The 25,620-nt window shown below is 34.1% G+C and overlaps 2 protein-coding genes and 1 pseudogene across 2 annotated transcripts; all 3 read right to left on the bottom strand.

The window, feature by feature from the left end:
• Positions 1–243: 243 nt before the first annotated feature.
• On the bottom strand, positions 244–1,581 carry LOC106394538 (CASP-like protein 2B1). The gene is made up of 3 exons (XM_013835108.3): positions 1,194–1,581; positions 974–1,106; positions 244–688 (listed from the first exon to the last, which is right to left on the bottom strand). Exons 1-3 carry the CDS (start codon positions 1,415–1,417, stop codon positions 428–430), a joined length of 618 nt encoding a protein of 205 aa, XP_013690562.1. The 5' UTR covers positions 1,418–1,581; the 3' UTR covers positions 244–427.
• Positions 1,582–6,085: 4,504 nt separating this feature from the next.
• LOC106395742 lies at positions 6,086–8,078 on the bottom strand. Its single transcript, XM_013836114.2, has 7 exons — positions 7,908–8,078; positions 7,754–7,840; positions 7,401–7,647; positions 7,184–7,341; positions 7,033–7,092; positions 6,811–6,954; positions 6,086–6,733 (listed from the first exon to the last, which is right to left on the bottom strand). The coding sequence occupies exons 1-7, from the start codon at positions 8,055–8,057 to the stop codon at positions 6,356–6,358; spliced, it is 1,224 nt and encodes a 407-aa protein (XP_013691568.2). The 5' UTR covers positions 8,058–8,078; the 3' UTR covers positions 6,086–6,355.
• A 1,919-nt stretch (positions 8,079–9,997) lies between these two features.
• On the bottom strand, positions 9,998–13,891 carry LOC106394242 (annotated as a pseudogene).
• Between the last annotated feature and the right edge of the window lie 11,729 nt (positions 13,892–25,620).

Raw genomic sequence — 25,620 nt, 5'->3', positions numbered from 1 at the left:
TTCGAGGCTATATTCGTAAAAATGAATTATGTTGTTTTGTTTGGTCACAAGGGGCTGACTGTAATTTCACAAAGCTTTTAGGTTAGTTTTGCATTTGATTCAAATTTGAGTATAATTTTGCATTTAAAATCAAGTTTTGAGTCATATTTGACAAATACTCCTATAAAATATTATAGTTGACTAAAGTTTTGTTTTGGGTAGCAATAGCCAATTCCTCGAGAGGATTAAGATAGAGAGTGTTGCTTTTGATCACAGCAGATGGCATAATTGATACAAAGAACACTAGATCGAGTTTTACATATACTATGTCACCAAGAACATCATCATTTTAACATAAGCAAGAAGATTTGGCCTTCACTTTCACACTTTTTTTTTGTTTCTGAACGACAACATTTCAGCACTAATTAAAAAAAGAGGATGTGTTCTTTTACTTCACCACGGCTAGGTTTGGTGGTCTTTGGGTGGTGGCACCGTACAAACGAAAGAGACTAAAAGCGGAAATGCAAGAGACTAAAACCATTGCAAGGGAAGCAAGCATGGCGCTGGCTACTCCTCCAGCTCCTCGGTTACAAAACTTGCCAAACATATTGCACACCTTCATCCATTGCAGCTCTTCTTCGCCTCTTATTCCAATCACACCAGACTCTGATGCTGCTGCTATAGCCGCCACACTCATGTAAGCCATCGCCTGCTCATTCACACCTCATTAAATTGCAAGTTTAATCCAATTTTTGAATACAAATAAGTAACACTCCTACCTAAGTGTACAGGTACATTCAATTTTTTTCTTCCATCTGGTAACCAACCAAACCCATTAAATGCTTGTAAGACTTTTCAACATAGAAAATCCTACTCCTCCCTGATAAAACGCTGAGCCGACCATGAGAGATCAAAAACGACAAATCCAAACCTCACAGCTACTTCACTAGTTATGGCAACAATAATGTATGGAGAAAGAAACACAGACACTCACCTGATCGCCAGAGAAAATGGCCCAAGCTAGAGACTTGCTAAACAAAACGCTTCCTTTCATTGAACCCATCACGCAACGAACTGACTGCAACAATGAATACACCGCAGCTATACCATTGGCGACCACCAAGAACCTGCATCCCACAAGAACAAAACATAAAGTTGCAAACTTCACAAATCTCTCTCTCAAAGTGTGTACTTCTTGATGAGCTATAACTAACACAAGCGACTTCATGTTGGTGTACTTAGCCCTCTTCTCGATAGTGAAGATTTTCTTGACCTGAGTGTCTGTAACAATCAGAATAAGACCGAGGAAAGCCAGAGCAGTGACAGAGCAGCGTAAGAGCAGCTCCGTTAGCCTCAGTCTCCTATCAACCACCTTCATCTTTCCTCCGTGGTAGACGGCGACGTTTCCGGGACTGATTCCAACCCCCAAGTAACTCATTTGTACACTTAAAAGAATCCAAGTGTTTGGACAAGACAAGAGACTAGTGTTTGAGAGAGAGAGTACGACCAGTTGGCTTAAGAGTTAAAGGCCTTAAATAGAAATGCTCACTGTCCCACGTTATTTATTGAAAAGAGAGAAAAAACCTTCATGGTTTGAAACTTCACATCTCTTTTGAGTCCTTGTTTAAGACGTTTTGTTTTGGTAAACCTTTTTAATCCTCACATTGATTGAGACACAGAAAGATCGTCTTAGAATCTGCCAAGTGGTACACAAAATCTCTTGTATGCGTTGTTGTTACGTAGTTAGAAATGCATTTAATAGATCACAAAATCCAAACCTTTTATAATTAAGACTAGACCAAGATGATATAAATTTTCGGTTTATGGTTATTTATTTAACTAAATGATGTATTTGTAATATTGATGTATTATATTCACCAAGTAAATAATTTTTTTGGCATCTTAAACCATCTATTTATGATGAATATTCGATATCATTTATAAAATTGAACAAATAGACGTAATTAGAGAATTGTAGACGATATATAAAAGCAATAGTTATTAATGTAAAATATGAAAAAAATATTTTGTCATGACTTAGTATGACATAAAAGATTATAAATTAGTTATACATGTTTAAGGAAAATAAAATGATTTTTAAACTTCTATGAAAAATTTAACATATAAAAAACGGTGATGAATTAGTCATCAAATTGTAAATTATTTCATACTTCTGTTAATAATAAATTATTTATATTCTTTGTTTTTCATCAAGATAATTATTAAATGTCCATAACATTAATATGTTAAAAGACCATATTATGAAAGCTCATGTTGTAACCGTTTATTTCCGGGAAGTGTAACAAAAAAAAATACCTTTAACTCTTCGTTTTGTTTAAGTTCTGTGTCGGTAAAAGATTAAAAAAAATCTCTCTATCTTTTTCAATGTTCAATTTGAAGCTTATTATGCGAAAATCATACGCAAATATAGGCAATTGGTTGGAATCTCTATATCTTTATATTCTTATAAATTTTAAATTTATTGTTTCCTCTTCTGCAAGCAAATCAATTACCGAAGTAATAGATCAAATGACAACTGAGTTATATTATGCTAAAATTTTGTTGTTTAACCGGGAAAGACAAGCATTAAAAACCATAAATTTAGCAAATGACAATTGAGTTATATTATGCTAAAATTTTCTTTCTAACAATTTAGCAAATGACAAATGAGTTATGAGAAAATAATACCTTATAATTTTTAAAAGCATATTCATTCTTAAATATTTTTTGAGTAAATAATTATTTTTAAATTTAATCAACTGAAAATAATATTCGTACAATTGTATGAGTCAAATTCTACTTTTATTGATGCATATTATATATTAATGTTGCATGTTTTAGATAACATTTTAATGATGCACGTTTTTCAAAATCTCTATTATTAAAATTATGCACGTAAGGATAACTCATGAGTTTTCTTGGTTGAGTAAATGACATTATGTCCAAATTTATTTAAGGATATTTCATTAAGGTAACTGAAAAAGACAAACAATAAAATAGGAAGTTTAAATTCATTTAAGCATATTTCATTAATTTAACTGAAAAAATAAGTAATAAATTAGGTAATTTTATTCGTTTTAGTATATTTCATAAATGTAACTGAAAAAGACAAACAAAAAAAATAGAAAGTTTAATTAATGAAGTAAGAACATTTTCAAATGAGTACTTCTATTTTAATAATATAGATGTAGGTTTTGAGCATTTAAGAGTCCTTTGTATTAAGACTAAAGTGAAGTATCACAATGGTATCACAATGACGTTTAGGATTTAATAAAAAGGATTATGATGCCCCATGTTTATCGTTTAATGTTCTAGGAAAGTGGAAAAGAAAGTAAAGAAGGATTTTGTGAATTATAAAGATGGGACTTTGCATGGCCAAACACACATACACAACACTATTAAATGAACACCAACCATTATCTCCTCGTCTTCTAATTTATTACACTTCACATCTCCGGATCTCCCCCATTAGCCTCTTCTCTAACCAAGCCCATGTTTGGTCCTTGGATTTGCTTCAATGCCCATGTTTTTGTAATAAAAGATTTAAAGAGATGTGACACAACTGCACGCTTATGTCTTAGTGATTTTAGTTATTTTCGTAGTTAATCAAAGATAAACTGCTAATGAAGTAGGTGGAAATGGAGATTATGTAATGCCTTCAAATTGATTGTTAAGATTGGTCACCAATCTCGCTCCCCATTAGGGCTGGGTAAATAAACCGAACCCGATAAAAATGAATCCGAACCGATCCGAACCGGGCATAAATAGCGAATGGATCTTGTTTTATGGTATTTTGGATTATGGGTATTATCCGAATCGAATCCGAACCTAAATGGATACCCGATAGAACCCGAAACATTCAAAATTTCCAAAAAGAACTTGTACTAGGGCTGGGCAAATAAACCGAACCCGAAAATCCGAACCGAACCCGATCCGATAAAAATGAATCCGAGCCGATCCGAACCCGACATAAATACCGAATGGATCTTGTTTTTTGGTATTTTGGGTTATGGGTATTATCCGAACCGAACCCGAACCTAAATGGATATCCGATAGAACCCGAAATATTTAAAATGACAAAAGAACTTCTACCAAATATGATTTTAATTCTTAATATGTATTCAAAATACTTTAAGATATTATTGAACTTCTAAAATAATTATCTGTTACATGAAGGTTGATGGTGGAATGTGGCGATTGAAGCCTGGAGTTCTTAGATTTTGGTTTTGTTTTCATTGAATAATGTTTCTCATTTCATGAAAACTTAGTTTTTGTTTTATGATTTCATTTATCTGGTTTTATTTCTATCACTAACTATGTTTATCTTTCGCTTGATTTTGAATGATCACGTTTGATGTTTTTTCTTATTTTGAATCGATTTTACTTATGTTTTGGCTATTAAAATATGTACAAATCATGTATTTTAAATCCGAAGAACCGATTTCATTTATGTTTTAGTTACAAAATAGGTACAAATCAGGTATTTTTAAACCGAAGAACCGATTGGGACCCGAACCCAAAAGTACAATGGGTTATACCGGTTCTTTGAAGATTTACCAACCCCGACCCGAACCCGATAGAACCCGAACCGGTTCCAGACCGAATTTTTATATAACCCGAATGGGGTTGATTTTGATAAACCCGAAAAACCAAAACCCGAATGGATAAAACCGAAACCCGATTGGGACCCCGAATGCCCATGCCTAACTTGTACCAAGCATGATCTCTATTCCTAATATGTATTCAAAATATATTGAACATCTAAAATAATTATCTATTATATGAAGATTGATGGTTGAAGGTGGCGGTTGAAGGTTGAAGTTTTTAGATTTTGGTTTTGTTTTCATTGAATAATGTTTTTCATTTCATGATAACTTGGTTTTCGTTTTATGCTTTCATTTATTTGGTTTTCTTTCAATAAATAACTATGTTTACCTTTCACTTGATTTGATCACATTTGATGTTCCTTTCTTTTTTTGAACCGATTTTATTTATGTTTTGGTTACAAAATAGGTATAAATCAACTATTTTAAAACAAAAGAACCGATTTTACTTATTTTTTGGTTACAAAGTAGATATAAATCAGGTGCATTTAAACCGAAGAACTAATTGGGACCCGGACCCAAAAGTACATCGGGTTGTACCGGTTTTTTGAAGATTTACTAACCCCGACCCGAACCCGATAGAACCCGAACCGGTCCCGAACCGAATTTTCATATAACCCGAATGAGACTGATTTTGATAAACCCGAAAAACCGAAACCCGATTGGGACCCGAATGCCCATGCCTACTCCCCATCTTTTAACATTTGTTCTTTGTATAGGTTCCGGTCTTGTATTAGCACATCTTAATGGACCACATGCATTGTATCATAGTAAGTACTACCACGCGTATATTGGCTATCCAAATTCAGTTATTCAAGGATAAAAGTTGACAACACGTAGGGGAGTTGTGGAGACGATGTGCTGTAGTGACATTCTGGCCAATGCACAGCTTTGAAACCGAACCACTTGTTGTTGGTAAAATCCAGCACAAACCGGCGCCATCCTCATTGGATGGTCACTCACCATATTTTTTCACCTATTATATTAATATTTAATGGAGAACTCTTTCAAAAAAATTAAAGACTCTCTAATTAAATATTAATATATTTGGTGAAACTGTGGTCATAACTGTCTAATACAGATGCACAAATATGATTCATATAAATGTACAAAACTGTTTAGGTAGATGAGAAAAAGAAAGATTTTGCCACTAGTATTAGAAAGACAATCTCTTTGATTTATTTGAACATCTATCTATATAGAGATTCCATGATTGGTGACATAGAAAAATCCCCATTCACTACAAACCTGAGAGAGAGGAGACAGAACAGAGAATTGAATTGGTGTTAGGAAGCTGCAAAGAGCTTTGAATTCAGGCATAATATTATATATTTACTTAAGAGTTTAGGGGTAAAGAGTAGGGGTTCCTATACTGTACACAGAGTATATTTATCTGGTATTTATCTAAACAAAAACAAGCTTTTTAGATATACATTATCTATCAGAAGAAAGCTTTATCTGTAGAATCCACATTTCTGGTTACCTAATCGTTTGGTTATAGTTTAAAACAATTTTTTTTTTTAAAACTATAGTTTAAAACAAATTGCCAGTGAAATTTTACACTTTGGTTATGGTTTCATTATTTGCAGCCTCAGAAGTAACATTATTGCTGAAAGTTGTGAAGATCAAATGTTCTGAGTGTATGTAAACGGGTAAAGCTTCATGAAAATTTATAATTCGCAATAGAATATTATATATATTATTTTTTTAAACTGAATAGATAGAATATTATATTAAGAGTTATAATATAACTTTTCAGATCATACGTCATATTAGCCTATGCATCCTGAAGGACCTCCGTAGTAAAGAGCTCTTACCCAAGGATCTCTATCCTCATGAACATACATTGCTCTATAACACTTTGAACTGGTCTCGTGTTCCTTCAGACTGTAGGGTTCTGGATACAAAAAATTCCCCATACCATCGATGATTCTGATATCGTTCACATAGGCTGACTTACCTAAGCCCTCCCTAGGCCAATGCCCACTCCCCATTTCCGGAGTTTTCTCCATCACTGGACTGTACACTTGACCTCCCCAAGCTGCATAATTTGCTCTGTTCTCAAATCTCGCGGCCTTGAACAATGACGCTGGCCAGTATCCAACGTTCTCATGATTATATGCAAACCACCAATCTCCCTTGACACGATCCTATTCTCAGATTCAAAAATATGAATATCCAAATGACTTTATGAGACATGATCAAAGATAAGTAGAGATTACGTTACCTGATACAAGGTTAAGTCTATGTCGTATTGTAAACCATTATAGACAGAAAGTGGTTGAAGAAAGGAACCAAGTGGTATATTCTTGCTGACTTGCACAAATCCAGGACATGTTATATCGTAGCAGCCAGGATTGCTTCCTTCTATCTGTTAGCGCAATAAACTTAAGACCCTAAGAAGCTGAAATACATTAGTTCAGGCACATACAGGTAACTCACGACTTACATTCCAGTAGGTGTATAGGCGAACATGATCTTGCGAGAAATGGTACAGGGATGGATTCACCTTTTGTATATACATATGCCAAAACCATTTGTTAGCTTTCATATTCATGTGATCACTTACTAATAGCAGAAGGACAAGAAATCACACTTACCATCCACCCAACAAAAATGCTGGCGAAACGTTCTTTAGGCCCTCCAGCAACTGCTATGAATGCAAGACTGATTTGGTCTTGTGAGACTTGTGGTTCCCACAGGTTAAGATGCCCTTTTACTCCAGTAAAACTTTTAGGTCCATAGTTAACCGTTGCAACTTAAAATCCATAAAGAATAAAGATACTAAGAAAAATAAAGTAGAGAAATAGTGGTTACATAATATTGTTCTTACATAATATTGTCCAGTTCCATCAGTGTTGTTTCTCTCTGTAAGAAAATGTCTTGGGCCATTGAATCCCACTGATTTCAAACGCTGTGCATGGATAAGATCTTGCATTGTAGTCCTTTTAACTATTACTGTTTCATCTGGACAGTTTATGCCGTCTGGCAGAAGCAACAAGGAATTGACTTTACTTGAAATGTTGTTGCTTGTGATCCCTTCAGGTACAGTTGCTGGCTTCAGCTGCATATAAGCCAATGTGTTCCCAAAGTCAATCATTCTCTAAAGAGCTTCATCTTTGATACAACAGACAGAAGAGGAAGAGGAACCTCTATAGAAAGAAAAGAACCTGAACAGAGTGGTTTTTGAGCAGAGGGTGATCAAAGGCTAGCTGTTTGTGAATGTCGATACAGTCAAATATAACACCATGTTCTGTCTGTTCACAAGCCAAAATGATTAGATATGATTCATAGTGTAAGCATCTAAGAACAATGCAGGACAACCTTGAAACTCTTGATTGCAGGTTTGTTGATAGCTTTGAGTTGCCTCTCCAGTTCTTTCTTCTCTTCTTCGGATGGTATTGCTGCTTCAGTGAGCAACACAAGAGTGATTGTTAACAGAACCGGTAACACAAAGTTCTTGAAGGAAGCCATTGATTCTTATAACTTATTCTTGTCTTTCTTCTCCCCTCCCTCTTCTAAGATGTTAATCTAGAGATAACAAACAAGTTTGTATACTAAAGTTATATACTGTATATATAAATTTTTTTGTCAAGATAAAGTCTATATATAATGTTCATTAATTTAAAGAAAAAGTTAAGTACAGTTAATAAAAGGTAGTAAATACACTAGGCTTTTGACCATTTATATATATCTAAGATTGATCATTTTTAAAATCTGAGAAGGTCTCTACATATAAATTTTAGAATGGAAATCTGAGTTCATTTATTAAACTTATTGCTATTAATATGGTTCATTATGAAGTTTATTGCTATCCATCTGCATGTTTTGTATCAAAGAATACAAGACAACGTGAGACTGGAAGAAAAGGTCTTCATAAAAGATTTTGACTTTTGAGAACAAACAGTCCACAGGTGTACAAAGGACTGTGATTCCCATCCAGCCAATGGTACACCTAAGGGATATATTGGAATATAGGTTCAAAACCTTGTACAGAGAAAGCAAAGGGAAATGCAAGTATACTGATCCTAACTTATTATTCATCCAGCTCTGAATTTGTTCTTCAGAGCCTATGGCTACAAGTATACTGATTTGACATTCATCTTGTTGCTTCGTGAGCTTGCAAGTCTAACTTTGTTCCTTGTTCCATAGTGTAATATCAGTACTTAATATTCACCTGATTAATGCTCACTGTAGATGAGAAATTGCTATACGTGAAGAAGAAGAGAAATGTATAAGCAAAGATAAATACATGTACAGCCACAACTGCATATCATACTTCAGTCCATCTGCAAAATTAGTTCTTCTACTCGAGAATTTTTATAAAGACTAAAACCTGAATGAAGTGGATCATAGGCTAGCTACTTGTCAATGTCAACGCTAGGGGTGGGCGTTCGGGTACCCATTTGGGTTCGGTTTGGGTCTATTCGGGTTTTGGGTTTTCGGGATCAAAGATTTCAGTCCCATTCGGATATTTCTAAATTCCGGTTCAGGTTCGGTTCAGATCTTTGCGGGTTCGGTTCGGACCTTTGCGGGTTCGGTTCGGGTTCGGATAACCCATTTAAATTATTTTTAAAATTTTAAAATTCATTATATATTTTAAAATACTCAAAATCTATAAACAAAATAATATATTATATATAAATTTGAATAACACATGTAAAAATACGTAAACTTAACATATAAATTGGTTTGATTTGAATATTTGGATAGAGAATAAATAAATATTTTAAGTATTTTTGGTATTTTGAGTATACTTTAACAATTTAAGACATTTACTTTTGATTATTTGTATATATTTTCAAGTATTTTGGATAAGTTAAAGTATCAAATATATTTTGGATATTTTTTAATATACATTAAATCTAAAAAATAATTAATATATAGATTTATAAATCTATTTCGGGTACCCGAAATATTTCGGTTCGGATCGGGTTCGGTTCTTTAAATACAAAAATTTTAGACCCATTCGGATATTTAATCAATTTCGGTTCGGGTTCGGTATTACTTTTTCGGATCGGGTTCGGTTCGGTTTTTCGGATCCGGGTTTTTTGCTCAGCCCTAGTCAACGCAGTCCACTATATAATAACCATGTTCAGTCTGTCAATGCTCTAAGAATGAAACGATACCAGCTAAAGAGAGAAGGAAAATTATGCGATGTTTCCATCGCAACGCAAAATTATTCTTGAAGAAAATAGCTAGCTCTCTGATACCAATCGAAGTGATGGAAACGGAGCGATGAAAGAGCTATTGATTGAAACTCTTATCTAGTGGTAGAGAGGATTGAGCAAAACCCTAAAATCCAGAAAGTCCAAAGCCACAATTTTTCCTGTTTGTTTAAGAGAAAATAGCCATAAAAACTAACTTTTAAATTAAAGCTAAAAAAACTTTGAACTCATGTTTAAACCAAAAAAAATACTTCAATTTTTAAATATTGGTCATTTTAACTCTCATTTTTGTTGACTAGGCCATTTTATAAACTTGAAAAATCAACTGTTAAATCCTTAAACGTTTGTAACTCGATAAACGATGTTTTAAAAATGATTAAACATAAATGCAATGATGTCGTTTTACATTTGTAAGCATTTAAATTATCTCCTCTTTAATCTCTCAATCATCTAATATCGAAAACCCATAGCCATTGATAATGTAAAAGATGGATAAGACGATGGGGCTACTTCGTTGTTCGTCGTAATGAAAAATTTTAAGTAGAAAGTGTTAGGGAAGATACGATTGAACAACAAAATCAAGTCGGTGAATAAGGTGATTATGAAGATGATAGTGAGACTAATGAGAATGATAATGAGGTTAGAATAATGGTATTAGTGTCGAAGAAAATTTTTTAAGTAATATTTAAAATGACGTCGTTTAATAAGTTAACAAAGGTTTCCAGTCTAATAGTTGACTTCCGAGTTTCTAAAACGGCCGAGTCATAAAAAAATGATAGTTAAAATGGCTAACATTTAAAATTTGAGGTATTTTTTAGTTCAAACACAAGTTGAAAGTTATTTTGGCTTTAATTCGAAAATTCCGGGTTTTATTGGCAGTTTTCACATTTGTTTAACAAACCTTTTCTCTCATTTTTTTATTAGTGGGCCATAAAGGCCGGTTCAATAAACCATAGTCCTCATAACAGTAATGTTAATGCTATGATGCGTTGGGCTTTTAACGAACTTTTATTTCGGCCGTTCCAGTCTTTTTAGAGGTGTGAAACCTGTTCAAAATCAATCAAATTGTTTTTTCCTTGGATAACACTATCAATTTTTTTCTTCCAAAATTCTAATTAAAGAGAAAAAATATTTTAAATTCATCTACAGTTTTTATTCTAAAATCAAAATTTTTATCATCAGAAATATTTTTTAATATGAAAATTTTAAAAATAAATTGTTAAACTTACTAATAGCAGAAGGACAAGGAATAAACTTACCATCCACCCAACAAAATTGCTGGCAAAACGTTCTTTAGGCCCTCCAGCAACTGCTATGAATGCAAGACTGATTTGATCTTGTGAGACTTGTGGTTCCCACTCTAGTACAACTTTTAGGCCCGTAGTCAACCCTTCCAACCAAATATCCATAAAGAACAAAGAAAGTAAGAAACTAAGAAAATAAGAGTAGAGTTGGTACTCTCAAACTAATGGTTCTACTAACATAATATTGTCCAGTTCCATCAGTGTTTTTCTCTCTGCAATAAAATGTCTTGGGCCATTGAATCCCATTGATTTCAAACGCTGTGCATGGATAAGATCTTGCATTCATGTAGTCCTTTTAGCAATTACTGTTCCATCTGGACAATTTATCCCCTCTGGCAGAAGCAACAAGGTATTAACTTTACTTGAAATGTTGTTGCTTCTGATCCATTCAGGTACAATTGTTGGCTTAAGCTGCGTGTAATCCAATGTGTTCACATTGTCAATCATTCTCTAAAAAGCTTCTTCTTTGATACAAATGACAGAATAGGAAGATAAAATTTACAGAAAGTAATAAAACCTGAATATGGTGGTTTTTGAGCAGAGGAAGATCAAAGGCCAGTTGTTTGTGAATATGGATACAGTCAAATATGTCACACTGTTCTGTCTGTTCAAAAGCCAAAGTGGTCAGATAAGATTTATAGTGTAAGCATCAAAGAACAATGCAGGCCAACCTTGAAACTCTTGATTGCAGGTTTGTTGATAGATTTGAATTGCCTCTCCAGTTCTTTCTTCTCTTCTTTTCAGATGGTATTGCTTGGTGTTTCTCAGCTGCTTCGATGACCAACCCTAGAGTGGTTGTTAACAGAATCAGTAACACAAAGTTTTTGAAGGAAGCCATTGATTCTTATCTTTCTTCTCCCTCTTCTAAGATGTTCACTTAGAGAAAACAAACAAGTTTTTTCCACTAAAGACTATTTACAATGCTCATTAATTCATATCTAGTACTGTAACTTATAATTTATACACAAGTTAAGCATAGCAGAATCTCTATAATTTAATAATCGATAAATTAATAAACACTATATATTAATAAATTTATTCGGTCCCAAGTTGGACCGAATCAAAATATGACAGATATCGATAATATAATAAGATAATAAATTTTTAGAAAGTTTTATGTAGGTATATGGTCCCATCAAATCATAAATTAATAATATATCCATCTATACATTTTATATAAGTATAAACTAAACATTATTTTGTTGATTTTATATTCACAATGAAATTATCTCTATTTTTCTTTAAATTTCTATATATTTTGACAATATTTAGCAAAATTATATCGAAAATCACATTTGGATTCTATGAAACATAAAAATTTATACCGAACAATATAGTGAACAATATTAAAGTCTAATGTCTAAAATTTATATAATGTATATATAGTATAGAGTAACTTTTGTATTTTAAAAACAGAAATAGAAAAATAGAAAAAAAATTAAAAAATGATTTTTTTATAAATTAATAACTCTATAAATTAATAAAATATCATAGTCCCAACATTATTAATTTAAAGAATTTTCACTGTACATGATAAAAATAAATACGCTATGCTTTTGACCAAAAATATATATTTAAGACTGATCATACTTTTTCAATAATGGTCATTGTATTCTTAGCCATTGGAATATGTTAAGACTGATCATACTTCAGAATTTAAGAATATGTGAAGTATATGACTCTAAGAATGGAAATCTGACTTCATATATGAATTGTATTGCTATTAATATTATTAGAATGAAATATGGGTTCATTTATGAAGTTCATTGCTATCCATCTGCATATCTTGTATCAAAGAATACAAGACCCAACATGAGATTGGAAGAAAAGTCAAGATGTTCCTATTAAAGCTCTTATAGGTTTTGAGAACATACGGACTAGTAGGTGTATAAGGCTATAAGCGATGGTATGTATATTGAAACGTGGGTTCGAAATCTTGTATAATTTTTATTTTTCACAATTATTACTGTAGTTTGTTGAATGTGATACAACGGAAGCAAATGGAAATGCAACAAATCATTGACTTACAATTCAATCAGCTCTAATTCATTGAAAGTTGAAACTGTTCCTTAAAGCCTTTGGCGAGAACCACACTATGTTAAGGTTTCCCTTTACTCAGTGCTCACCCACGGGTAGTGCTGGGTTCGCAGGTCAACCCGCCCCGATCCGCCCCGCCCCGCCGCGGGTCGAATCATTTTTTCGATTCAAAAACTCGACCCGCATAACCCGCAAACAAAAACTTTTATATCCGCACCCGCCCCGCCAAAACCCGCGGGTAACCCGCCAAACCCGCGGGTAATATTAATTATATTAAAAATAGTTATTTTAATTAAAAATGATTATTTTCTAATTATATAATAATTATTTTAATTAAAAATAATTATTTTTTATTTATATAATAGTTATTTTTAAAAAATACTATTAAAAAAATATATTTATAATTAAAATTATACAAATATTTATTGTTTTTTATATATTTTACGAAAAATGTTTTTTTTTCAAAATTTTTTTTTTTAATTTGCGGGTTGGCGGGTACCCGCGATTCAAATTCGGCTGACCCGCACCCGCCCCGCTCAAAATAATCTCGACCCGCACCCGCACCCGCGATTTAAAAATTTCAAATGGTTCGACCCGCACCCGCCCCGCGGCGGGTCAAACGGGGCGGAGCCCGCGGACAATGATTAAAATTTCCAGCTCTACCCACGGGCAAACTAAAAAATAAGGAGAACAAGTAACTTAAACGTGATAAATAAAAAAAAACAGTTAAACTGTTGAGAACTAGATTGTGGATGTTCATAAATGATTTGTAATCTTTTCATTTATCTATGACGGTGTAATCTCCTATATAAGGAACCTCTATGTTATGAATAAAGATAGACTTTTCCACTACTTTTATAACACGTTATCAGCACGAAACTCTAAATCCCTAAGCTAATACCCAAATCAAAAAACCCAAAAACCCTAACCCTAACCCTAACCGGCGATCCGACGAACCCTAAACCCTGATCGCGTCTCTTGTTCCCGCATCTGTTCCAGCTCGCGTCCCCGATCAGCTTCAGCCCAAAGCGTTCCTGATCCTAGCTCAAACGTTCGCGACCCGAGAGCAGCTCTAGCACGCGACCTCTTCCTCGTTCGCGACAGCATTAGACAGCTCGGGTCCGACGAGCAGGGCGTTCCCGATCAAGCAACAAAGGACGTACGCGACCCGATAGAAGCGACTCGATCCATTCCAGCTCGTCTCCCGTTCCTGTCCAGCTCGCGGCTCAACTCCTTTGGTGGTCCGATTCAACAATCATCTAAGGTTAAAAGGTAATTCAAAACCTAAGAACCCATAATCGAACATGGATTGATTGATAAAGAATGAAATCCTAAAACCCTAATCTTTATGAATCAAAACCATAGGGTAATTGATCAAAAATCCTAATTGAGTAAATCGAAGCTCTAAAAGTTCGATACCCCAAATCCTAAATCATGTTCCTACATGATTAAAACCCCAAATCGGTTTTTACAAGTTAAAATCCGATAAACCCTAACCCTATATCTATAAACCCTAAATAATATAAGTATCAGAATTAATTATACTATAATTATCAAATCACATATTAAAACCCTAATCAAATATTTTGAAATCAAAACTGTTTTCGGTTTTGATCATTGAGGTTTTAAATCTGATTGAATCTGATGCTATGTTGCTAGAATTGTTTGACCGTTAAATTGATAGATTTATTTTCTCATTCTGCTTGGTTAATTGTTCATCTGATTTAAAATTGTTTAAACCGACCAGCCTGTTAAAACATTGATTGAATCCGATAGGTTGCTAGCTTGCTTTGCTTATATAATCCGATAGGTTGATAGATTGATTAAGGTTTACTTGTTTAAAATCCGAATGATCTGATTGCATGATTCTTGAGGTTTAATATCATCTGTTAGGATTGATAGTTTTGTAATCTGATCTGTTTTAAATAGAAACCCTAAATAATCCGTATGATAGGTTATATTGATCTGATTTGGATGTCTTTGAGAATTGAGAATCAGTATGCTAGGTTGATAGATTCATGATAAAATCTAATGTCTTGAGGTTTAAGATTGTATGCTAAGTTCGATTAAATTGATTGATCTGATTATATGTTTTTGAGGTTTGATAAATTCGGATACTAGATAAAATTATTTGCACATGGTTTATGCTAAATACAAATCGGCTTTGAAACTGATTCATTGAAATTCATGCTTGAAATCTATATTATAGTATTGCTAAAATCAGCCTTGAAACTGATTCATTGAAATTCATGCTTGAAATCTATATTCTAATATTGTTAAAATCAGCCTTGAAATTGATTGAGTGATTAATAAATCTTTTTACTAGTCTTGCTAAAATCCATTGATTGTTAAACCCTAATTGCATGATTAATTGAATCCGTTTTTGCTAGCTTGATAAACCATAATATTATGAGCACATAGAAATAGTATTGCTGAGACTTGCTAGAAATTGACTGATTGATTAAATGCCTTTAAGATTGATAGTCTCATTGTCCTCACAAGATTGAAATCCGAATTGATTGTTTTTAAGAGTAAGGCCGCATGAAAATTATACCTAAATATTGAGTGATATATTGTTTGAGATGTCGAAAATCAACCTGGATTTTGCTGCCCTAAATCTCTCTGGAGATAATTATTTACGGTGGGCATTGGATACAAAGATTATCCTAAAGTCAAAAAGACTTGGTGAATGTATCATAGAAGAAAATAATGCCAATGGGAAAGATTGATACATGGCAATAATAATTATTAGCCATCATCTTATTAAGAGTCTCAAAGATCAGTATCTGACTATAAAGAATCCTCTAGACCTTTGGACAAAGTTAAAAAAATCGAGATATGATCACCAAAGAACGGTGTTATTACCAAAGGCCCTATTTGATTGGAGGAATCCCAGAATCCAGGACTATAAGTCCGTGGATGAGTCTATTGCTAGCTGGGCAAAATAATGGATTACTGATGAGAAACAGTGAATTGAGACCTCCTGGATTAACCCCATTACATGATACCAATAAGGCGGCAGAAAAAAAAAAAAGGTAACCACGTCCAGAATGATAGACCACACGGTCATGGCCGTGGAGGGTGGAAAGGACGTGGCCATGGCCACTATAACACATTTGGCTGTGGGAATCACTATGGCAGAAGCCTTGGGTATCAACCCAATTTGAGCCATGGTCAAGGCCTCAAGGCAGTGGCCGTGGTATATCCTTTAAACCACAAAGCTTGACCAAATCAGTGTGCCATAGATGTGGAATGGGGAACCATTGGGATAAGATATGAAGGACACTCAAACATTTTTGTGACCTCTATCAAAGAGAGTCTGAAATGGAAGAATCCTGAAACCCACTTGGTCTATAAAGATGGTGAAAATAATTTCGAACATGATCAAGATGATCTTATGGAATATGAGACTTATGATTGCCTAAAAGAATCAAGTTGATAATCTGATTTCGACATCAAACTTGTGTAATTGCTTTGCTTGTATGCTTTCTCTGATTTTTATCTCCTTGAATTTATTTCTATTACATTGTCTGGTTAGATTAAATGAATGAATGATTTTTCTATATGAGTACACTGAAAAACGCCAATATAAGTACTAAAGCAGGTATCGCCAGTCTGAAAGAAGACTATGGCTAGGCTAATATATTATTGCCTAAGGGTATGCATCTAGAAATCAGTGATGCCTTATATTCACCCAGCTCTAAGAGCAAGAGCAGCCTATTGAGTTTTAAAGATATAAGAATGAATGGTTTCCATATTGAAACAATGGGCGAAGGAAACAAAGAGTTCCTTCAGATATATGTATAAAATCGTCCAAGGCCATAATAAGTCCTAAAGACTATACCTGCATTCTCTACTGACCTAGACTATGCATAGATCAGTATGATAGAGGCTAAAAGCCTGCGAAAATATACACTTTATGGCACGACCGGATTGGCCATCCTGGTCCAAACATGATGCGAAAATTGATATTCAAAAAGCACACATTAAAAGATAAGAAGAGTTATCCCAAAGAATCTCACGTGTGTAGCATGTACACAAGGGAAACTCATTAGGCCATCACTAGTAAAACGGCTACGAAACCCTTTTTCATAAATAAAGACTATATGTCTAGATAATACTGGTGAATACATGTCCCAAGCGTTTAAATGATTATGGTATGTCCATGGGGGTAAGTGTGGACAATTCTGTGATACATGTCCATACCAAGAACGGCTTGGCCGAAATATTTTAAAACGCAAATAGCTGATTGATAGGACCATAACTTATGAGGTCAAAACTCTCATTCACAGCTTGGGCCACACGAAATTTACATGCACCTAAGTTAATACACATCAGGCCATTTAGTGAGCATAGAATACCCCTATCACAATTATTAACGGGTCAAGAGCCAGACATACCCCATCATAAGACATTTGGATGTGCTGTCTATGTACTAATTGCTCCACCACAGAGAGCTAAGATGGGACCTCAAAAGGAGGATGGGGATATATGTTGGATATGATTATCCCACAATAATAAAGTACTTTGAGTCAACTATGGGTGATTATATTTTAGGCCAGGTACACGGATTATTTTAAGACCAGGAGGAGAAAAAAATAATAAAGTTGGTAAAAGAAATATAATGAAATCAACCATTAATATCTTGGCACATCAATATCTTGGCAAGATCCTCGGACAAAAGAATGTGAAATAGACGTCCAAAGATTATACATTTACAAAGCTAGCTAATCAAATGCCAGACACATTTGCTGACCCGAAAAAGAATGACTAAGTCATATATAAACCAGCTTGTAAAGCACCAACGAATTTGATGTCCAAGAAGAGACACAGTCAAGTTGCTACAGAGTCTAGACAACGTATGAAACGTGGTAGACCAAATAGGTTCCAAAAGATAAGAATCCTCGGAAACAAAAGAAAGGTGCAGAGAATGATATTCAAAATCCAAATCCGAGGTTACTAAGGAAACCATCCCAGACATGGAGATAAGGCCGGCTGGCTCTAAGGTACAGGTACCAAACAATGTAGCTTGGGATGCCAAGCTGCAAAGTATTAAAGGTCCTGATAATAATGAATCTCAATCGATTATATCATGACTGGAACATATGAAACTAATAAGGAATGTCGACATAAGATGATTTATTTGCATACAAGGTAGCACTTGAATTTATGAATATAAGCGAGGATCATGAACCCACGTCAATATAAGAGTGCGCACTCGTAGAACAGATTGGATTGAATGGAAACATGGGGTTAAATAGTTTAAGGAAGAAATGCGTATTTGGCCATATGATTAAGACGCCATATGATGTTAAAACCAGTGGATATAAATGGGTCTTGTGAGGAATAGAAATCGTGAGATATAAAGCTGATGTTGCACAAGGATTCTCACAAACACCAGTAATAGATTATGAGGAGACATACTCCCATGTGGTGGATGCAACTACTTTTATATTTCTCATAAGTCTGGCTATATAAGAGAGAAAATTAGACTTGCAGCAAGTTGATGTAGTGACTGCATATTTATATGGTCCACTGGATAATAAAAGTACTAGAGGGTATTGAGCTGAAAGTACATCAAGTTCTCAAGAACAATATTGATAACCATCAAAGTATATGATCTGAATATCCTAGGAACCTCTGGATACAATTTTCCAAACAGTTGAATATCTCAAGAAAGAGTTTGAGATGAAAGATCTTGGAAAAAACAGTTTTGTTTGGGATTACAGCTTCAGTACATTAACAAAGAAATCCTTGTGCATCAAATAGTATATACAGAAAAGGGTACTCAAGAGATTTAATACGGACCAATCTCATCCATTATCTAGTACATGGGCGTGAGATCACTTGTTCTGGACACTGATCCATTCAGTCCAAAGGTGGACGATAAAGAAGTCCATTTAGTCATGAGATGGATGATGCAGAAATCTTGTTTTAGACAATGATATGATTGGTCCATAAGAAGGACGATGAAGAAGCCTTTGATTTTGGTGTATTTTATACTAACCAGCCCAAAGAGGGGTTATTTGGTTTTGTTGATTTGTTTTCAGACATGTTATGTTTTACACATGGTGGTACACACATATCACAACAACATCATCCAAGATTTCTTGTGTGTGTATTTGAGGTCGATGACTCAATATGTTCGATCAGATTGTGGCTTGACCGATGGTAAAGAAGAACCAACTATCATGTTCGAGGACGAAGCATATTATGCCCAAGATCTTCATCACCCACAGATTGCAGAAAATTGGAGAGGTCCGAGGGACCTTCAGTAATGTCCAAATCAGGGGGAGTAATGTGTGTTGTACTCTTTTTTCTTCACCATAGTTTTGTCCCAATTGGGTTTTCCTAGTAAGGTTTTAATGAGGTAATATTAAAGTACATTACAAGCTCTAAATGGTTATGTCATCCAAGGGGGAGTGTTATGAACCAGATTGTGGATGGCTCATAACCAAGAGATTATGATTTGTAATCTTTCCATTTATCTATGACGGTGTAATCTCCTATATAAGGAACCTCTATGCTATGAATAAAGATAGATTTTTCCGTTACTTTTATAACATAAACGACAATGTTCCTTGCCCTAAGAAACATATCTTCTTTTTTTTTGAAAAAATCTTGTTACTAAGAAACATATCTTGAATACATTAAAGTGGACAATTCATAGGTATTGTTGTAAGCCACAACTGCACATCTTTTTCTTTTTTTCTGGTCAAAGCCACAACTGCACATCTACTTCTACTTCAGTAATTAGTTTTTTAAGAATTTCTAAAGACTGAAACCTGAATAAAGTGGTTCTTGAGCAAAGGATGATCAAAGGCTAGCTAGTTATTAATGTCTACGCAGTCCAATATATCATCATGTTAAGTCTGCCGAATGCAAAAGCAATAAACTTTGATTTGATCCGAAAAAGAAAGCAAGTCTGGTCGCATAAACACAACCAAAATTTATGAACATGACTATCATATTTGTAGAAAGACTAACTTTCACCGGCTTTTAGAATTAAAGCCACAAAGTTATAGACCATGATCACCCATGTTAATTAGGAAACTAAAGCAGTTAAAAGGGAGAAACTTTAACTTCCTCTTTGGAAATCTCATATTTTAAACATAGAAACCGATAACAAAATTACAGAATCAAGTGAAATGGATGCTTCCATTGCATCAATTGGTATCAGAGCCGTGCAAAATTCCTCTTTGACTGACGAGAACTAATTAGCATGGCTTTGACACCAATCGACGTGATGAAAACGAGGCGATGGAACTATTGAGAGCTATCGACACAAACCCTAATTAATGTATATATACAGTGGTAGAGGAGGTTAAGCAAACCCTAAAATCCAGAAAGCCCAAGCCTTATTACTATTTTCCCTATTTAACAAACCTTTTCTTCTTTTTTTAGTGGGCATGCCATTACTTTTTAATGAATACTAGATCTCGACCCGCACAACCGCGCGGATTTTTGTTTTAATTTATTTTTATATAAATATATTTTTTTCAATTCTATATTGGTATATATTATAATATATACTAGTATAACCTACTGTGCTGCGCACGGGCAAACAATGTATATGTATATATTGTATAATATATATTAAAATATTTGATCAAAAAAAAAATATATAATAAATTTTGGTGTTTATATTTTAAAACAATCCAATCTGAGCTCAAATTGAAAAAAAAAAATTATTGAACTCTTTCTCGAAACAAAATAAATCTATACAAATGAAACAAATCAAGCTAAAGGATATATCTTGCACAAAAAAAAAATAAGAGTCGTTTTAGTTTTTTATGAAGATGTACGAATTAAGTAACGTTATATAAAACACACAAAAATGTATACATGTTGAACCTAGAGTTAGAAAAATAACATCATCACATTTCTATAAAAATAAACACAAGAATAGAAAAGAAATACCAACCTGATGATTACGTCAGTAGACAGTAGACATGAGTTTGTTTCCCTACCATCCGAGTTTCTTAAACCCATTTTTGCCTTCTAGTAGTAGTTATCACCACATTTTCCTCTATTTTTTCTTGTGGTGCTTCTAAAATTTCTTCGGGCCTTGTAGGTGTGTTCCGTAACTCTTGTTCCCTAAATGATCACCATCACAAGAAATAAAACATATTCCAGCAATGGTAATTGATTTAGTCCACTTGGAAATGTATCAGTAACCTATTTTGTTAACGTTGCATTTTTCATCATGCAGTATGTAGTTTTGCCAATACACTACAACAAAATAGCAAGGATACATAGGGAAAAAATCGTCGGAATTTCGTCGGAATAACGTTATTCCGACGACATACCGACGAAACAAGTCCTCGGAAATAATTCCTCGGAATTTCTTCTTTCCTCGGAAATCCCTCGGAATTTTCCGACGGAATTCCGAGGAAACAAATTTCCGAGGAAACAAATTTCCGAGGAAATTCCGAGGATCACTAGTTTGTCGGAAATCTCCTCGGAATATACCGAGGGAGAACGTCGTCGGGATATTTCCTCGGAAGTTTATCGATCGATGCGTTTTTGGACATATATCCATCGATCGATCCGTTTATAAAAAAACGTTCGGAATATACCGAGGAAAGGTGTCCCTCGGTATATTCCGAGGAAGATGTCCCTCGGTATATTCCGAACGTTTTTATAAACAGATCGATCGATGGATATATGTCCAAAAATGCATCGATCGATCGAGTAAAAAATATAATTAATTTCCTCGGAATGTAAAAAATATTAATTTTTTTAAAAAATTAAATTTTTTGAAATTTAAATTCGAAAATATAAAATTAAAATTAAAATTGAAATCATATTAGTTAATATTCAAAGTTTCACAAATAAAAATAAAACATTAAGAGTTTTTGCAAAAAAAAAAAAACTACGGGTCTGGCACGTCCGGGAACACCTCGTTCGGGTACATCCTCTGCATCATCTCCATCATTTGCTGGTTCAGCCTCCTCTGTGCCTCATAGCCCGCCTGTTGAGCCGCCATCTGGGTCTCCAACAAAGATATGAGATCATCCTTGTCCTTCAAGGATGCTGTCGAGGCCGAGTCTGATCATCATGAGACCTGTAAATTAAAAAAATATATTTAATAAATACATAAATATATAAATTATTTTTTTTTAAAAAAAAAATCCCAAATAATTTAATCACAAAAAAAGATTTATAGATATTAAAAAATATTTAATAAATATATAAAAATAGTTCTAATAAACAAAAAATAGTTTTAATAAATAAAAAATAATTTAATAATTACAAAAAATAGTTTTAATAATAAATAAAAAATAGTTTAATAATAGTTTTTAATCACAAAAAAAGTTTTATAGATATTAAAAATGTTTTGTAAAATCCAAAAAATCGAATTTATATACAAAAAAGATTTTGTAAAATCCAAAAAATCGAATTTATATAGAAAAATCGTTTTGTAAAATACAAAAATCAATTTTATATACAAAAATCGATTTTATAATACAAAAAATAAAAAAATTATAAAAAAAATTCTAAATCAATTCAACAAAACAAATTATTCAACCAAATCACAATTCTAAACCTATTATACAACCAAATCACAATCCTAACCAATCACCCTAACAAAAATCTATCAAAACTAAACAAAAACCTAACAAATAGAACCTAAGAGAGTGGGATAGGGTCCTTACATGATTTGTGTAAGAGAAGGGGGAGATCGCCAGAGATATCGTCGGATTTCAGGGGGAAATCGCCGGAGAGAAGAGAGGAGTCGCGCAGAGGAAGAAGAGAGAAATGGGGTAGAAGAAGGGGCTCGTGGTTATAAAACCTAGGGTCCGACGGACATTATCCGTCGGAATTCCGTCGGAATTCTAATTTCAATTTTCGCAAAATATTTGCCCGTTAAAATGAAAATATTCCGAGGAAATTCCGACGGATAGTAAAATATCCGTCGGAATTTCCTTGGAATATTCCGAGGAAATACCGAGGAACTAGTGTTTGGGGTTTCAAAACATCAATTTTTTTTGCCGTATTTCATTTCTTATACAATTGTAATGCATACCATTGACGATTCTTTGTATAGATGAGCATAAACCATGAAATAACAAATTTCAAAACTAATTGAAAGTATTCCCTTTACCGTTCATTATAAGGTATAAGTGTTTCTATTATGTTGTGGGATTTCGTTCATACAATCGGAAAAGTGTTAATTATACGGTAAGGAACAAATTTTTGACTTCATAATGAACGTAAGACACTTAATAAGGGTTATATAGGTGTTATTCAAACAGCAAAACGTTGTTTTCGGTTTAAAAACCCTATTTCCTCGGAATTTCCTCGGAATATTCCGAGGAAATACCGAGGAATTAGTGTTTGGGGTTTCAAAACATCAATTTTTTTTGCCGTATTTCATTTCTTATACAATTGTAATGCATACCATTGACGATTCTTTGTATAGATGAGCATAAACCATGAAATAACAAATTTCAAAACTAATTGAAAGTATTCCCTTTACCATTCATTAAAAGGTATAAGTGTTTCTCTTATGTTGTGGGATTTTGTTCATACAATCGGAAAAGTGTTAATTGTACGGTAAGGAACAAATTTTTGACTTCATAATGAACGTAAGACACTTAATAAGGGTTATATATGTATTATTCAAACCGCAAAACGTTGTTTTCGGTTTAAAAACCCTATTTCCTCGGAATTTCCTCGGATTATTCCGAGGGAATTCCGAGGAAACCATTTTCTTCCTCGGAATTCCGTCGGAATATTCCGTGGAAATTCCGAGGAACTAGTGTTTGGGATTTTAATACGTCAATTTTTTTTTAAACGGATCGATCGATGGATATATGTACCAAAACGCATCGATCGATAGAGTATATCAGGTGTTCCTCGGAATTTCCTCGGAATATTCCGAGGGTTTTCCGAGGAAACAGGGTTTGGGGTAACAATGTGATCGATCGAGAACAAAATCTCGTACGTTTTTTTATAAACGGATCGATCGATGTATATATATCCAAAAACGCATCGATCGATCACTAAGATGGACCAAAGCGTAACAATGTGATCGATCGATTAGATTATCCCATCGATCGATCGAGAATCTTAAGCGTTTCTCGGAATGTCCTCAGAAAATCTTGTAAGTTTTTTATAAACGGATCGATCGATGGATATATGTCCGAAAACGCATCGATCGATCACTAAGATGGACCAAAGCGTAACAATGTGATCGATCGATTAGATTATCCCATCGATGGATCAAACACAATCTCGGGAGCCTTTTTTTAAACGCATCGATCGATCCGTATTTGTACAAAAACGCATCGATCGATGCGTGTGCGGGAAACAGAATTATAAGGCAAAACCCGAACTTTTTGGATCAAAACCTCAGAACTCTCATCCCCTTCGATTAAATCCTGCTGACAGACCGAGGAAATTCCGACGAAATTCCGACGCCAACGGCTAGTTCGTCGGAATTTCCTCGGAATTTTGTAAAATCCCCCAACGGCTCTCCAACAGCTATAATATTTCCTCGGAATTCATCGATTTTTTCCGAGGAACACATTTTTCCTCGGAATTTCCTCCGAATATTCCGACGGATTGATATTTCCTCGGAATTCCGTCGGTATATTCCGGGGAAATTCCGAGGAAACCAAATTTTGTGTTTCCTCGGAAATCCCTCGGGATATTCCGGGGATTTCATTTTCCTCGGAATGTCCGTCAGAATACCGTTGTTTTCTTGTAGTGATATCTAAAAGAGCAAAAGAAAATAAAAAGGTTATAAGAAAATTAGAATGAAAAAATTATGATAAAGAAATTCAAGATAAAAAAATTATGATTAACCTTCGTCCTGTTATAAAAGTAATGGAAAAGTCTATCTTTATTCATAACATAGAGGTTCCTTATATAGAAGATTACACCGTCATAGATAAATGAAAAGATTACAAATCATAATCTCTTGGTTATGAGCCATCCACAATCTGGTCATAACACTCCCCCTTGGATGCCATAACCATTTAGAGCTTGTAATGTGCTTTAATGTTGCCTCATTAAAACATATCCAGGAAAACCCAATTGGGACAAAACCATGGTGAAGAAAAAAGAGTACAACACACATTATTCCCCCTGATTTGGACATTACTGAAGGTCCCTTGGACCTCTCCAATTTTCTGCAATCTGTGGGTGATGAAGATCTTGGGCAGAATATGCTTCGTCCTCGAACATGATAATTGGTTCTTCTTTACCATCGGCCATGCCACAATCTGATCGAACATATTGAGTCATCAACCTCAAATACACACACACGAAATCTTGGATGATGTTGCTGTGATATGCGTGTACCACCATGTGTAAAACATAACCTGTCTGAAAACAAATCAACAAAACCAAATAACCCCTCTTTGGATTGGTTAGTATAAAATAAACTAAAATCAAAGGCTTCTTCATTGTCCTTCTTATGGACCAATCAGATCAGTGTCTAAAACAAGACTTCTGCATCGTCCATCTCAGGACTAAATGGACTTCTTTATCGTCCACCTTTGGACTGAATGGATCAGT

This window comes from Brassica napus, chromosome C1 (genome assembly GCF_020379485.1).
Source record: "Brassica napus cultivar Da-Ae chromosome C1, Da-Ae, whole genome shotgun sequence".
In the NCBI taxonomy this organism is placed as follows: domain Eukaryota; kingdom Viridiplantae; phylum Streptophyta; class Magnoliopsida; order Brassicales; family Brassicaceae; genus Brassica; species Brassica napus.
Note: the sequence above shows the minus strand (reverse complement) of the source record. Positions and strands in the feature narration are given on the sequence as shown.